The sequence below is a fragment of the Nannobrachium achirus genome, assembly GCF_963921795.1.
Source record: "Nannobrachium achirus genome assembly, chromosome: 6".
Classification (NCBI taxonomy): domain Eukaryota; kingdom Metazoa; phylum Chordata; class Actinopteri; order Myctophiformes; family Myctophidae; genus Nannobrachium; species Nannobrachium achirus.
This window is the reverse complement of record NC_137815.1, coordinates 46677599-46692983: the sequence shown is the minus strand read 5'-3', so window position 1 is coordinate 46692983 and position 15385 is coordinate 46677599. Positions and strand designations below refer to the sequence as shown.

The window sequence follows — 15385 nt, the reverse complement described above, 5'->3', positions numbered from 1 at the left end:
TCATTTATATTAGATCTACTACAAGTGCAAATGACCAAAAACAGTTCCTTTAAGAACAAAATTAATAAATACAATAAATTAAAAAGTCAACACTCAGTGATTTCTGTCCTTGGTCAGAGTGACATGGTTCTGAATTCATGAGACATATGAAATCTACATATACAAAATAGATGTGTGTAAAAATAAATAAATAAATAACATGATTATGTGAGTCCAAATTTCACCAATTGCACATTCCTTTAAAGATGCACTTTTGAACGTAAATGTGATTTGCTAACAATTCATTCCTATGGTCAAGGACCCTAGTTACCAATCCAGAGGATATAAAATCTTAGTAGATCCTACTGCATAGAGTTCTGTCTTATGGACAAAGTGAGTCCCCTAGAGCTACAGAAGCCACTTGCTGTAACACAACTTAACTCAATTTCTTCAACTTTGTTCAGACAGTGCCCTGTGAACAATCAATAAGTGCTCAAATTAAATACTAGCTGTGCATTTTCTTCCCATTTCAATTTCATTTGACGCACATCACTGATGATCCTGTACAGGGCTACTTTCCAAACAGTGGTGCCACCTCCATTAAGCACACTTTGTTCCTTCTAATTTGAACAATAGAAATGTGTTTGCTCTTTCTCTTTGAAAAATACTTTATATGGCACATATTGGATATCTAAATTTGGCAAGAAAACATCAATATATCTTTGAATGACAGTTTAAAAATGGCATATAACTATTTCATAAATATGTATAATCTCTGTCTATAAACATAACAAATACATTTGATCTCTAGATGAAAAAATAACACATTTAATGTTCATTTGATGAACTTGACGAATTGGATAAAATGTCACTTGTTGCACAGTGGCGGACAGTGCAGGTGCAGTACTTTGTCAAGGTTACAGTGACAGTTACCATAGTGATAGGAGCCTAAGCCATCCAGAAAAAAGCATGTTTTGAGCTGACCCTCTGAGAGAAGGAACATTTTTTCTCCACTAGAAGCTTTTTAGTATGTCACAAAAATACTACACTCATACTGAACAACGCGTCAGAGCTTTTATATTATTTACAGTCAGTGATCCACACGAGGGTCATGGGGGTGCTGGCATCTGACAATGATGATCTCGACGGGACACATTAATACTCTCTCCCCACTCCTCTGTCGGACGGCCCCTCCGCTAGGAAACGCAGTATTCACAGTTTAATTACGTGTCAATCTCTAAGAACCAAGCTAGCCTTGTTGTTTTTTTGGCACTAACAGTGGCCACATGGGTGAATGGCCACTTAAAAGAGAGTAAAACAGGGGACGAGTAGAAAGACAATAAGGGTGAATGGAAGAGAAAACATGTCAATCAAACCCAAAGAAACAAACACATTTTACAAGGAAGGATGTGGTGTTAAGGAGTGCTCAAGAAGTGTCATGGAGATTTGATCCACGTACCATTTAAGTCTTCTTCAAATGTCACTGGGATTTTCACAGTCTGTGGCAGCCGCCATGTTCTCTTCCTTCCAACCACTGTCCATGACCGTGGGTAGCAGTCTTTACTTTTTTCCGTTTTGCCGATCGTTCCGCATCGAAAACAGGAACACGTAGATCGACCGTACGCTCCAACCCTGAGCTCATTTCAGCAGGACAGAAGACAATTCACTGCAGAGAAGTGTGCGGGCACTACCATGCTAACAAAAGGCCATCCTTCAAATAAGCCGCTGTGATTAAAAGAAAGACAGACAAACCTGCATATTATGTATTCACACCTCAGCCAACAGCCCGTGCCTGGGTCTGAATATACCCCCCTTTCAAATGATTGGCTTATAGACAAGCTAACACAACGCTCAGGGTAGAAATGTCTAAAGAAGTCCTAAAAACTATTTGAGGTGAAACTAAAAAAATAATAAATAAGAATCTACCATAGATAAAGTCTGATTTATGCTGTCATACGACGACGCAGTGGGCGAAAAATAACATATCTACAAGATCACAGCGCAATCGCATCCGCAACGTCTTGTGAACTTATAGATCTGCTATTTTCGTCTCGCACAACACCATCGTACGATGAAGTACAAATCGGGCTCGGGGGGACATTCTGTAAGGGGAGAATGTGGTGTATTTGAGTCGGACTATTGGCTGGGTGAGGGAGGACTTCCAAACATAAATAAATGACAAGGTGCATGTGACTATGATGTGATGGGGAAGGAAGGGTTTGAGCACAGGGGGTGTGGGACTGGGGGTTAGGGGTCGATGAAGGGGGGTTGGGGATTGTGGGGTTGAGGGAAGGGGGGTTGCTCTCTCAAGAGTAGATGGTGATGACCTCGCGGCCACCTCCGCGAACCAGGAGGACCCGGTTGAGACCATCAGTCAGGACCTCAAGGAACTCCATGTCTGGGAGGGAAAAGGTCAAGGAAATTAAAAGCAGTGGCTCCAAAACATACCTACTCTGTATGTTCTAATCCTGGGGTCTTTAACGTTTTCAGGCCAAGGATCCTTAGTTGAGAGAGAGATGTGAGCTTGTAGATCTGATTTTTGGCTAAAGTTCTCAACATATGGACACTATGGTTGAAGTGGTCTCTAAAAAAAAGGAGAAAAAAAGTTTCTAACACACAAAGGAGGACCCCCTGTAGTAACTCTGAGGACCCCCTAGGGGTCCCGGACCCCCTGTTGAAGACCCCTGTTCTAATCTACAAGACCTGGGTAAAAATATTTATGGCGTGAATCTCCAGGAGTCTAGCCGTCTATGTTCTTGGATGCAAACCAGTGGACCGATCAGCACCAAATGTCTTGTGCGCCAGGCCAGTAGGCCACAGAAGTAGCTCCACTATTATTATTATTACCATTATTATTTTTATTATTAAAATATATGTTTTATTGATAGATATACAGTAGACTGACTGGAAATGGGGAGAGAGGTGACAAGCAGCAAAGGTTGTCGGGATCGGGACTCGAACCTGCAACACACTGTCAGGGTTGATTAGCAGCTTAGGTGTCCAGACGGCTGCGCCAGCCGCCCGGGACGCAATTATTACGATTATTATTTTATTTTATTTTTTATTTTAAGTTGGGGGCTCTGATCAGATCACTAATTCTTCTATAATATTTTTAATCTACACCAAGGGTCTTCAACAGGGGTTCTGGGACCCCTAGGGGGTCCTCAGAGTTACTACAGGGGGTCCTCCAAATCTTTGTGTGATAGAAGCTCTTTCTTTCTCCTTTTTGAGCGGTGGTCACAACGCTCCTATACGTGGCCGTGTGTGTGGGTCTGTCTGTATGTCTGTCTGTCTGTCTGTCTGCGTGTCTGTCTGTATGTAGCCTCAAGTCTGCAGTACCTTTTCTGACCACACATGTTAAGGGAGGGGCGCTGTTCTTCAGCCTCAGGCCAGGCACACTCACACTCACATTCACACACACACACACATACACACGCACGCACGCACACACACACACACACACACACACACACACACACACACACACACACTCACGCAGCTTCCACCGCTCAGTTCACACGAGTGTGATTTTTTATACATCAACCACTTGAACCCTAGCGTCCATATTCGGAGAACTTTAGCCAAATATAGCAGATCTACAAGCTCACAACGCCTCGCAGCGCAAGGCGTTGTGAGCTTGTAGATCGGCTATTTTCGGCAAAGAGGTTTGGTGTAGAGGGGGGAAAAGAGCAGACTAAGTACAGAGTGAAAGTTCAAGTTTATCAACTATTGACGGTTCAAGTGCATGGTTAAATATCTGAAGACAAATTGACACTGATCCAAAATACAGTGATGATTGTGCTGTCAAATGATGAAACTATATGGTATCTATGGGTTGTGGGGGTCCCTGCTTCATCTCTCTCTCTCGACTAAGGGGTCCTTGGCCTGAAAACACTGAAGACCCCTGATCTACACCTAATACCCAATATCTACTAATACCCAAAACGTAAAACAAAAGTGAAGAATGAAGGATACAGTTCTCGTCTCCCGTCCGGTTCTTGGGTGCTCCAGGCATGTTGAGGAGCACCAGCTTGGCCTCCGAGGACTTTTTGATGATGACCTCATTCAATCTGAGTGCTGTGTGCATGCGGCGCACGTTGGACTGGTTCCTGATGGAATACATAAGACAAATATAGGTTGAAACCGCCTTCACACCTTACTATTTTAAAGACGGGGTGCCGTGATTTGTTCCCCCTACAACATTTTAAAAGACAAAGTGTACAGAAAGTGTTAACATTATGTTTTTATGTGGCCACACGCACCTGTTCATTAAGTACACCTGGTTTTCAGGTGGGTGGGGACCCACCTGATTTTCAGGTGGGTGGGGACCCACCTGGTTTTCAGGTGGGTGGGGACCCACCTGGTTTTCAGGTGGGTGAGGACCCACCTGGTTTTCAGGTGGGTGGGGACCCACCTGGTTTTCAGGTGGGTGAGGACCCACCTGGTTTTCAGGTGGGTGGGGACCCACCTGGTTTTCAGGTGGGTGGGGACCCACCTGGTTTTCAGGTGGGTGAGGACCCACCTGAACACCCACAGCCACAGCCACACCCTCAGTGTTGCTGTATGGTAAAAAGGGTTGGGGATGATTTTATGATGTCATTAAAGAGGTGTATTTCATTTGGGCCTTTTGACTCGGAGGCTTTCAGCATTCAGGAAGAAACCAAAAATACACAGAAAAGGTACAAAACTATGGCACCACCTCTTTAAGGAAATTCTTTGTGATTCAAAGCACCTTCAGCTCCAAATCACAACAGAATGACAGAAGCTCATTCACACAATGCATCCTCCACATTCATTCATGTCACGTGACTGTTTAACTTCCATATGAGAATGTGAATGGATGAGTTGGAACTTCATGGGTACTTCAATACTTACAGGTTCTCCCACTCACTGCAGCATGGTAAGAGGAGAAACACACGGTCATCAGTTGTAAACTACACACATGTGGGCTCAGCATGTTTTATTCACTAAAAACATTATGGATTGCAGCTTTAAAGTGGTACAAAATCCAGACCTTACCATTAAATGTATATTACCTTCCCTACAGCACATGTTATTATATGATTGACCACTTGAGCCCTATTTTATACTGTTCAGAAATAGTGAAAATAGCCAATCTACAACAACGAATTGTGTATTTTTGAGCTTGTTGATCGTCTATTTTCACTCTCTATACGTATTTGTTTAATTTGACATATAATGACCCAAAAGAGGGACAGCAGGTTGAAAGTGGAAGGAAGGAAGGAGGCTGCTAGAGAGACCTATGGTGCTCTTCCATGTCGCTCTATGGCGACATGGATGAAAGTTCAGGGAGCACTGTTAGGACACTCACGGCTTCATGTTGAAGATATCTTTGATGCCCTCGGGCGTGGCTGCGCCCGGCGGCTTGGGCCCGGCCTCCCCGTCACACTTCTCGGTCCAGGTCATCTGCACCTGCTCCCCGGGGCTCTTGGCCCCCTCCGTGGCCGGGGTCAGAGGGGTGGCCGGGGTGGCGGGGCTGGCAGGAGTGGTGCTGTCATGGATGAGCTGCACCTGTACAGGGCGGGACACAGGGGAAGAGGACGGCTTTGACCGTGAGACGAGAGGAGAGAGAGAGAGGTTGAACGAGCCAAAGTCCAGGTGTGGAGAAATGCACATGTCGACAGAGAAGACCACATGTGTGTGAGAGAGAGAGAGAAGAGAAAGAGCTACGATTAAAAGCTTGATTTGTACGATTGTTGCACGATGAATCTCGCACCCCCAAAAATAGCAGATCCACAAGCTCACACTGCAATGCATTATGTTGTGAGCAAGATTTTGAGCCAGATTTGTCTATTTCCTGTGCACGACACCCACGCGCAACTAACAGGTTTAAGTGTTTTTTCCCCACCTGCGGGTGTTCCCCACTAAGTATAACACATGTTTAAGAGATGTGTTTTGTGCAGTCTCTCTCTACATTTTGTCTGCTTGAACCAGTCGTAAAAGTAGCAATACAAACATTTAGAAATACACTATACACTATAAAAGCTTATAATTATTAATTTGACACTTTTACTAAAGTAAGAGTACAAAAGTATTGCAATAAAATATTGCCCATTTCATAATACAATTATTGGATTGTAATTAGTAATTCATCACTTTTTATTATTCTTTTACTGTGACTGTTATTATTGTAATTTTACATTCATATGATCACACAACAAACTGAAACAAAGTAGTGGCATAAAATAGCATAAAAAACTAAGACTAAGACAAATCTTCTATGGGAGTGTGTTCATCCTTCTACTGTTGCAGCTGGTAAAAGTGGGTCTGATTGTAATGACTTTGTGCTGCTGGGTAGATTAAAGCTGCACTATGTAAATGTCCTCTTCTACCCAGGATTTGAACCCGGGTTCTTTACCATTGAGCTAATAGAGCCTACCTACTTGCTCAGGGGATCAATGTAATCTTGACCATCAGGTCAAAACTTGTGTCTAGGTGAGACATGACCTTTGACACAATCTAAATGTCTCAATAGAACAGCAGGGAGACCAAATACAACCACCCCAATGTAGAAGTTATATTTTATTAACAACTTTACCATACAGATTGGACTCTTTTTATTCATAAAAAGAAGTTACCGGTATGCCGCTTTAACTCCTATAATAATACATCATAATTTATCAGTTAATGTATGTTTTGTATTCATCTAAGTCTGCTAAGCTGTCTAATAATTGTAGTGGAGTAAGCAGTACAATACCTCTGATATGTCTATAGTGGAGTATGGAGTATAAAACAAAAAGGAAATACTTAATACTTTTACAGCAACCATGAGGTGCGATTCAGGTACTGTAGATACAAGTAAAGATAGAAGTGTTGTTATACTATAGGACCTACAGTAGCAGCTGATGACAGAGCATTAAAAGAAAAGTTGTCTATCTTCTTAACCGATTATATTGAGAGAACCAACACCCTGTCCTTTTCATGACTATTGAATGTTTGAATAGTTGTATATATATGTTTTTATTGAACATTATTGAAAGTAAGTTTAGCTATATTAGGTTCCTTGAGTTCAGGATTCAAATAAAATACTTAATAATAATCTGAATAATAACCTCTAAAGGGAACCTAGATAATAAAGGGAGGGTCATCATACCTCCTCTTCAGGCTTCTCCTCCTTGCTTGCGGCCGGCGGGTCCTCGGTCACACTCAGCTGGGTGGTGACGGCGGCGGGGTTCTTGCGGCGGATGGACCCACGGGAGGAGTCGGTGATGCTCTGGATCTGTGCAGTGACAGATGAAGAAAGAAAGACCCATGAATGAGAATGAGGGATGAAAGAGAAGGATCCATGTTTTTCATTCTATTTTGCTACATTTGCGGCCACTGTTCTGCTATTTCTGACTCCATAAAGACCCAGACATTTGAAAACACTGCTGACAGCTGGTGCCCACAGGAACACCTTTATTCCTTATAATTTCATATCGCCACTTATTGGCTCAATGCTCTTACTGGTTGGTGCTCATGAAAGTGGTATCAGTGGGTTGTATTTATTTTGCACATAATTACATTGTTTTATGTAATTATTAAGTAAAAAAAAAAAGAAAGAAAATCTGCCTGTTATAGCGCCACCTTGAGGCCAATTTGAAAGAAATGTAGGGTGGCGTTTCTTCCTTGGTCTAGTGGGAATGTGCGTGCAAGTTTCACAGCAATCGGACGCTGCGTTCATGATTTGAGGTATTTTGTTCAAAAGGGTCCACTTTGAAAGCCAATCTCAGCCTAAATTAAAGCCCTGCTTCATCATGCAAAAGTGTAGCACAAAAGTAGTGAAAATAGCAGATCTGTGATAGATCATTTTTGAAATAATAAAAAAGGACATACAAGGTTTCCACCCGACAACGACGATGTGCTTTTGTCCAGGGGGCCATGTCAAGTCAAGGCAAAACAAGACGAATCAAGTCGAATGAAATCAAGAGAGGCTCAGAAATGCACTTCACAGAAGAACTGTCACAGAAGTCACAGTGTTTCTCGAACATTTCAAGGTCTCCCCCTTAACTCTGACAGTGTACAAATGCAATGTGCATCAAAAGACAGCGCCGTCGCGCGCAATGATTTTGTCATTGTGTAAAACACAACACAATATGCGCATTCCTCGTCGTCAACATCAGTGATTCATCAAATTAATGCGAGACACACGGTCAGAGAGCCGTGAAACAAGCTCTGGTCAACGCTGTGGAGCAGAGCTAACCGCAAAACAAAACCTCGCCGTTGTGATGCACGTGCAGTCGCAGTAAAGATGATTTGACAGCCAACTCAAGATGATAGCCAAATATATTATTATCTTATTTATTAAACATGTTATATATCCCCACTTATTGTCGTGGGGAAAGGCTTCTGTGAGGTGATAGAATACACTGCCCTGTCACCAAATGACAGCGCAACGAGAAGAGAGAGAATGCTGCGCTGACGCTGAGGTAGGCTATCCGGAATGATTGCCCCAAAACACACTCGCCCCCAGTTTTTTATGTTTAGGAGTACTTGGTGGATTTCATCCCAGGGCCAGCGATCATGTTTTGGGACGAGCAGCGCATTTTGCACCCTCCTCATCTCAACTACGCAGCAAAAAAAGGTTGAAAAAACACCGTTCCTCTCATATTTGGAAAACATGAACGCTATAAGGTTTTTGAACAAGCGATTAAAACATTTTAGGGGGTAAAAGTAAAGTAAAAGGTACGTTAAAAATAACAACCCACCCCCATCCTTTTTTATGCTACTGTCTGGCTGTTCTCTCATATGGTCTCCGGGAGAACATTCACACAACACGGATTGTCAACGATTTCTACCCAGCGGTGTGAGAATATTAAGATTGCTAGATAATATCCTAGGCTCCGGCGAGGTCATAAAAAGACTAGGATCGTGTCTGGGTCGCGTTCAAAACAAGACCGAGTTTATGGCCGAACTCGCGAAATTCCGAGTATAGATCAGCTCCGATCCTGGCTCAATGTGAATCCTCAGATAGCCTTGAATAAATGTCTTTCTCTCACCTCTCTCTCGCGCTCGGTCTTGGTCAGGTTAATCTGCTTGAGGATCTGCGAGCGCTGCTCCATCACCAGGGTTTTCTCATAGGTGTAGGCTGAGATATCGCTGTCTTGCTGCAGGGAGGGAGACAGATGGCTGAATTATTCTCTTATCCAAACAGGAACAGAGTCACATTGAGATTTTAAACTGGTTAGGAAGACACAGTTGTGACCAGATGAGTCTAGAGGTGGCATTGCATAAGATTTATAGGCTGCCTTTGTGGTGCTATAGCACACGTCCATTATTTTACCATATCTTGTACGACAGCTCACATTCTGGTAGAAATGAGTGGCTTCTTAAGACTACACTTTATCACTGAATACTCACTCAATCACAGGGTATAATCATTACAATCATTACAAATGCTTTGAAAGTCGTGAACAACCCTGCACACCAATGGTGGCTGTTGCATCTACCATGTGGGCTAAAGGATAAATAAAACACACCATACAAATTTCTCATGCCAAATAGAACATTCAAAATGAAATAGAAAAATGTTTGATGTGACAAATAGATGCCTTTACTATGATACAATTACACCAGCATGAATGAATATACAAGCACATTCCACCAAAGAATACATCTTAGGTGTTCATTAATTTCTGAATTCTCACCATTTCTACGACTTCAACCATGGCATCGATACGTAGATGGTAGAGGAAAGTGGTAAGGTCCTTCTTCATCTGGATGCTGTTGTCGTCCATCTGGGCCACGGTGAAGATGCGCATCTTGCACTTCCTCCAGACCTGATAGGATCATAGGAGCAAATGAAACCGTTACTGAACATAGTATACAGTATAGTAAAATCATAGAGTTTACTGTATCTAGCATCAGGAGAGTTACTGTAACATCATCTGTAACACTAGAAAGTATTGTTCCTGAAGAAACAGTTTGGGATCTCTAAGAATGTTGGAGAGTTGGAACAGAGTTTCTAGCTAAAAGTATGAATTTTCCCATTCAAATGAATGGCATTTTCTTTGTAATTAAAAGTGAAATGTCTCTAAAAGTAATATTTATGTAAAAAGATATCTAATGGTAGCCGACATGTCCTACAGTAAGTAGGCCAAATGTTGTAGAGTTGGAACAGAATGTCTTGCTAAAAGTCGAACGGTGTAGAGTTGGAACGGAGTGTCTTGCTCAAAGTATGAAGGACTAGTTAGGGGACAAAAAACAAGTTGGGATAATAAATAGGCCTTAAGGTAACGTTAGTGTGATCGCCTTAGCGATCCCACAATTACTGTAACATCATCAGAGTTACTGTAACATTATGAGAGTTACTGTAAATGTTATTTACTGCTTAATAAAGGTAGCCTGGGTGCCAGTCTGCTCACTCCGTTCCGCGATTTGTTTTGACTTGATTAAGTTGACTCGTATTTCTGAACGTCAGTTGTGACTTATGGGTAGCTACGTCATCAGCCAGCCAATACACACTGGTGTATTTGTCCCGCCCCGCACCACAGACCAATCAGAAGCCGCAGTTGGATTCCAGCTGCTTCCTATGTCCCACCTCCCCTTGGAGATACAAGGCTTTCCAGACTCTAATGCGGAGAGACAAAACAAACCACGGAACGGAGCGAGCAACGTCTAATTTCTCTTTTGGGTCTCGACCTGAAAAGTTTGGAAACCACTGCTGTACATACCGGTAGCAACAAGAAAGAACCCCTAAAAGGGGTTCCCGTCCTAGATGGGTCACGTCTAGTATTTAGACTTTCTTCTCTGTTGTGTGACAGTACCTTGTGCTGGCGGAGGAGGAAGGGGAGGAGCATCAGCATGCCTCCATCGTGGACGATCCACCACACGTCAATGTGGCCCTCGGTGAAGCGCTCTCCGTTGGACGGGAAGGCAGCAACGTTCTTGGGTACGAGCAGAGCCAGGTGAGCTGCAGTGGTCTCTCTGACCAGCTCTGAGAGAGGAGAGGAGTAGGAAGAAGAGGAAGAAGAAGAGTGTAGCCAATGAATCAATATAAACAAGCTTTGTGTTGTTAAGTCCATCGGAGAAGCTCTCAGAAGGTGTTAGAGCCTTCATTATCTATTGAAAATATAAAAATATTAAAAAAAAAAAGCACCAAGACACAACAGTAGGGATGCAACAGTTAATCGAACAAATCTATTTAATCTATTATATTAAAAACAATAACTATTTTAATAAAATGTGCAGTTCTCAAACATTTTCGAAGACACTGCGCAACCCTAATAGGGCTTGAATGTGTAATTATCTTTTTATAAAAAAAATCCATTAGAATTTTCCTACATCGATTTGTCGATATATATAAATGTAAATAAAAAAGAATGCAAAAGTGTTTCTTGATTATACAATTAATCGAAAAAGGAATCTATAGAATAATCGCTAAGATCATCGATCCGTAGCTGCAGCCCCACACACAGGTTCAACTACGTATACACACTAACATGATACAAGTTAAGTTATCCAGGAATGTTGACACAGGGTATTAATAGTCGGACAACAGCAGCAGCTTGTAGAACTAAATCAGGCAGCTGTGTGCTGGAAGGTCTTTGACCCTGGACAACCGCTCTACTCCCATTTAAAGATGCTCCCCTCTGGCTGGCTCAACAAAACCCATGGGTAGGAGAGACCTCTAATGAGAGATTTTCCCTGAAGTGAGGCCATTTTCAGACAGTTTTCTGACCAGAGTGGACTGTTAAAAACTGGATGTAGTTCTATGCACGTTCTATGCACTAGAATGTAGTTCTAAGGCCCGACACATGCCCCATTTTTGAGGTCTGATGCCAATCTCAATTTTGGAGAGTACTAGAGTAGCCCACCGATTAACAACGCTTTGAAACGCTTTGTGCCAAGATGTAGGCCAGATGTAGGCCACGCTTCAGAGCCCAGACAAAGCCAGATGTTGGAGCTTAACTCCTTCCAGGAGCACCGTTTAAAAACACAAATAACTTTTTGATACACTTTATTTTATTTAAACACTTAAGCCCTATTACTGTAAAACGTGTGTGTGTGTGTGTGTGTGTGTGTGTGTGTGTGCGTGCGTGTGTGTGTGTGTGTGTGTGTGTGTGTGGGTGTGTGCGCGCGCGTGTGTGTGTGTGTGTGTGTGTGTGTGTGTGTGCGTGTGCGTGTGCGTGTATATTATTATATTTGTTTACTGTACAAGCATAATAGGATTTTAAAGGAATTACCAATACCGATGTCGTCAATCAATTAGTCAAACTAGCCCTTACCCGTTCAAAGATATGAGCTCCAAAATGATGTGCAGTGTGTGGGTTAGGGTTGGAATGTGCACTGTGCACACAGTATATGAGGGATGGAAAGTAACTTTAACTGGTGCTTGCATGATGTAGGAGCATCAATGTAAGAATCCCGTTTCGTTTAATGGCTACAGAGATACTGTTCCCCCCCCCCCAGCCCGCCCGCCCACCCGCCCACCCGCCTGCACACACACCCACCTGCCTGCACACACACACACACACACACACACAGAGCTGGTTAAACATTTTGCCTCAAGCTAGATGCAGAATAGATAATAGATACACCATAAAAATGCTAATATACAGCATACGATTTGTGAAAGTGACAAACAGGCTTCACAGTTATGTCAGGTGTGTTCATATGCTTATGGTGATGCGATTTCAGATCAATTGCTCCAGCCACCGAGGAGAAACGCTGTGACAGACACTCAGACACTCACTCAGACACTCACTCAGACACTCACTCAGACATTCGCAAAATTATAGTATAGATGATGGCCGATACATCAGCCAAACAAATAGCAAGCTCCACTACTAGACCCACCGATAAAGTTCCTCCATGTTTGGTGCTCGTCAGCCTGCTTCCAGTTGCGCGGCCAGCTGACCAGCACAGCGTTGTGCTTCAGGCCTCCCAGACCACTGGCCTGGAGGAGGTGGGAGGTGGCGTCGCGCAGGTTGGAGGACACCGTCACCTGACAGAATCCCTTCACCTTCTCTGTCTCCATGATCTTACGCATTGCCTGTGGGGGGAGAAGGAAATGACTCTAACTAGTTCAGTGGTTCTCAAACTTTCTAAAGTCAAGGACCCCCAAAATGTACACATATTAGCCTGTCGACCCCTATTTGAAAAGATATGCCAGCGACCCAGGGATAAGAGTAGATTTTTACGGCTCTAGCCGTGATTTTTAATTTCAAGGAACCCCAGTTTTACATGTATTAGGCTAAGGACCCCCATTAATGGCATTTCTATCTCTGAGACCCTGATTTATATTGTAAAATCAATGTTAGTTTAACTCTGAGAGTGTACAAATAGAACCACATGGACCTGTTAGGGTCCATTTGGTTCCGAACTATCAATTAGTTGGGGACCCCCTGGAACTCCCTCAAGGACCCAAGGGGGTCCCTGGACCCCACTTTGAGAACCACTGAACTAGTTGACCAATCAAACTGCCGTCCCTATTTTGGGCTTGTCATTATAGGCAGAAAAACGTGTTCTGACTTATTTTGTCATATGACTAGTAAGACGCCTCAGGGCGACATGCGACCTTGTCACGCCAATTCTTTGCCATCTGGCCAGTGATGTATATCGGACCAGTTACCCATATATGGAGACCCCTGGTACCCATATATGGAGATCCATGTACTGTATATGGAGATATGCTGTGAGAGCCCAAACATGCTTACTCAGTTATTCGTTATGTGAAAGTCCTATGATGTCTATGACATCTGACATCATACCCTTTTATGCCCATACATGGAGATCCCTTTCTGCAGAACCAGCCGTTAGTGTGGTATGTGGCCGATGTGGCCTCCATATATGGGCATTCCCATACAGTATGAAGTCCTGTTAGATATGGGCTTAATATTGATGACATCAGGGAACTCCATATATGGGCATAAAAGGGATTCTGTTAGTGTGACATCACAGTGAAGCCAGAGCGTGATGTCAGAGTGGCAAACCCATAGAACCACAGTGTCAGGCGTGATAGAGATACATACATACAGAATTCTCAATCAATTAGGTAAAAAAAAAAAAAAAAAAAAAAAATATATATATATATATATATATATATATATATATATATATATATATATATAAATATATACTGTGTGTGTGTGTATATATATATATATATATATATATATATATATATATATATATATATATATAATCAATTAAGGTGGTTAGAATGGTAGCATTGATACATTTAGAAATACATAGACACACATTGTGCTACTGTGCTAAACCTGTAATATGAATACATGTGTAGACTGAAGTTAACATGCAGGGCTCCGCACCTTCTCGGCCTTCTGGGCCTGTTCATGGTTATGCAGGTAGGTGCCCTCCAGGGCAGTGCCGACGATGGTGAGACCTTTGCCCGCCTTCAGCTGGTTGGTCAGGGAGAGCAGACGAGGCTGCTCCACGTTTTGCTCTGAGTCCGTGTTGACAAGCACCAGCAGCTGGGGCCTGGTGGAAGGAGGAGGAGGAAGCAGGGGAGGTGGGGAGCAAAGAGGGGGAGAAAGACAGAGAGAAGGAAGTCGAGGGTGAGGACCAGGGCGGAGACGAGCAGCGGGGAAACAAAGGTGCGAAGAAGAAAAGGCTGGGTGAGCAGCGCGAAAGTTGGAGTTCTGAAGGAGGAAGAGATAAAGAGCCAGTGAGAAGGCAGAGGAGCGCAGCCATGCGGCGGGTTCACGTGTTAATGGCAAATCAGTGGCGTACAAAACACTCAACCTTCCTGGTCAAATATTACTCGACCTCAAGTGAAACTTGTTCTTTCCAATTTGTAAGGTAAATTTGTAAGTTAAAAGTACATGCTTTAAAATTAACATACTGTAAGTATTCAAAACTACAAGTTACAAAGTGCACTTTCTTTTGAACATCAATGCATTGCATTGCCGTGTTGACATTTTGACATTTACCCAAAACATTTTTTCTAGAAATGTTCAACAAATATCAATAATAGTACCCTTAAGGGAAGATAGCTTTGCTCTATAGCACATTATTTGCTTATCTTGCTTATGGTACTGTATCTTATTTTGCCATCAACCACCGCCTATAAAATTCTTTGGGCCCAGGACCTGGAGGAGGGAGGATATTTCTGACGCAACCTGGGAAGTCATTATGGGTCGTTTTCATTCATACGTCATCAAAATGCAGAGGTGTAAAGTAAAGTACATTTACTTAAGTAATGTACAATTTTGAGTTATTTGTACTTTACTTGAGTATTTCCAATTTCCAGCAGTTTTACTTCTACTCCACTACATCTCAAATCCAAATATTGCACTTTTACTCGACTAAATGTATTTGAAAACTTTAGTTACTAGTTACTTTGCAGATACAAATTATAATATTATAAAACACACATAAACCACTTTAGCCCTGTTTTTTTCTTTTTTTTCAAACATTTAGTACTTTTACTTTTGGTACTTTA

At 42.5% G+C, this 15385-nt stretch overlaps 1 protein-coding gene across 2 annotated transcripts in view; it reads right to left on the bottom strand.

Moving 5' to 3' along the window:
• Positions 1-2285: 2285 nt before the first annotated feature.
• The window catches only part of slc12a5a (solute carrier family 12 member 5a), a gene marked incomplete at both ends in the record, with an annotated part of 135316 nt that continues 122216 nt past the window's right edge, over positions 2286-15385 (bottom strand). The window contains 10 exons of one of the 2 annotated variants that reach the window (XM_080727253.1): positions 2286-2377; positions 3955-4088; positions 4855-4869; positions 5312-5538; positions 7094-7219; positions 8979-9086; positions 9627-9758; positions 10746-10915; positions 12778-12973; positions 14253-14421. In XM_080727253.1, coding sequence (XP_080583379.1) covers positions 2286-2377; positions 3955-4088; positions 4855-4869; positions 5312-5538; positions 7094-7219; positions 8979-9086; positions 9627-9758; positions 10746-10915; positions 12778-12973; positions 14253-14421 — 1369 coding nt within the window. The remainder of the gene's footprint in view (positions 2378-3954; positions 4089-4854; positions 4870-5311; positions 5539-7093; positions 7220-8978; positions 9087-9626; positions 9759-10745; positions 10916-12777; positions 12974-14252; positions 14422-15385) is intronic. The other variant, XM_080727254.1, reaches the window with a different exon arrangement.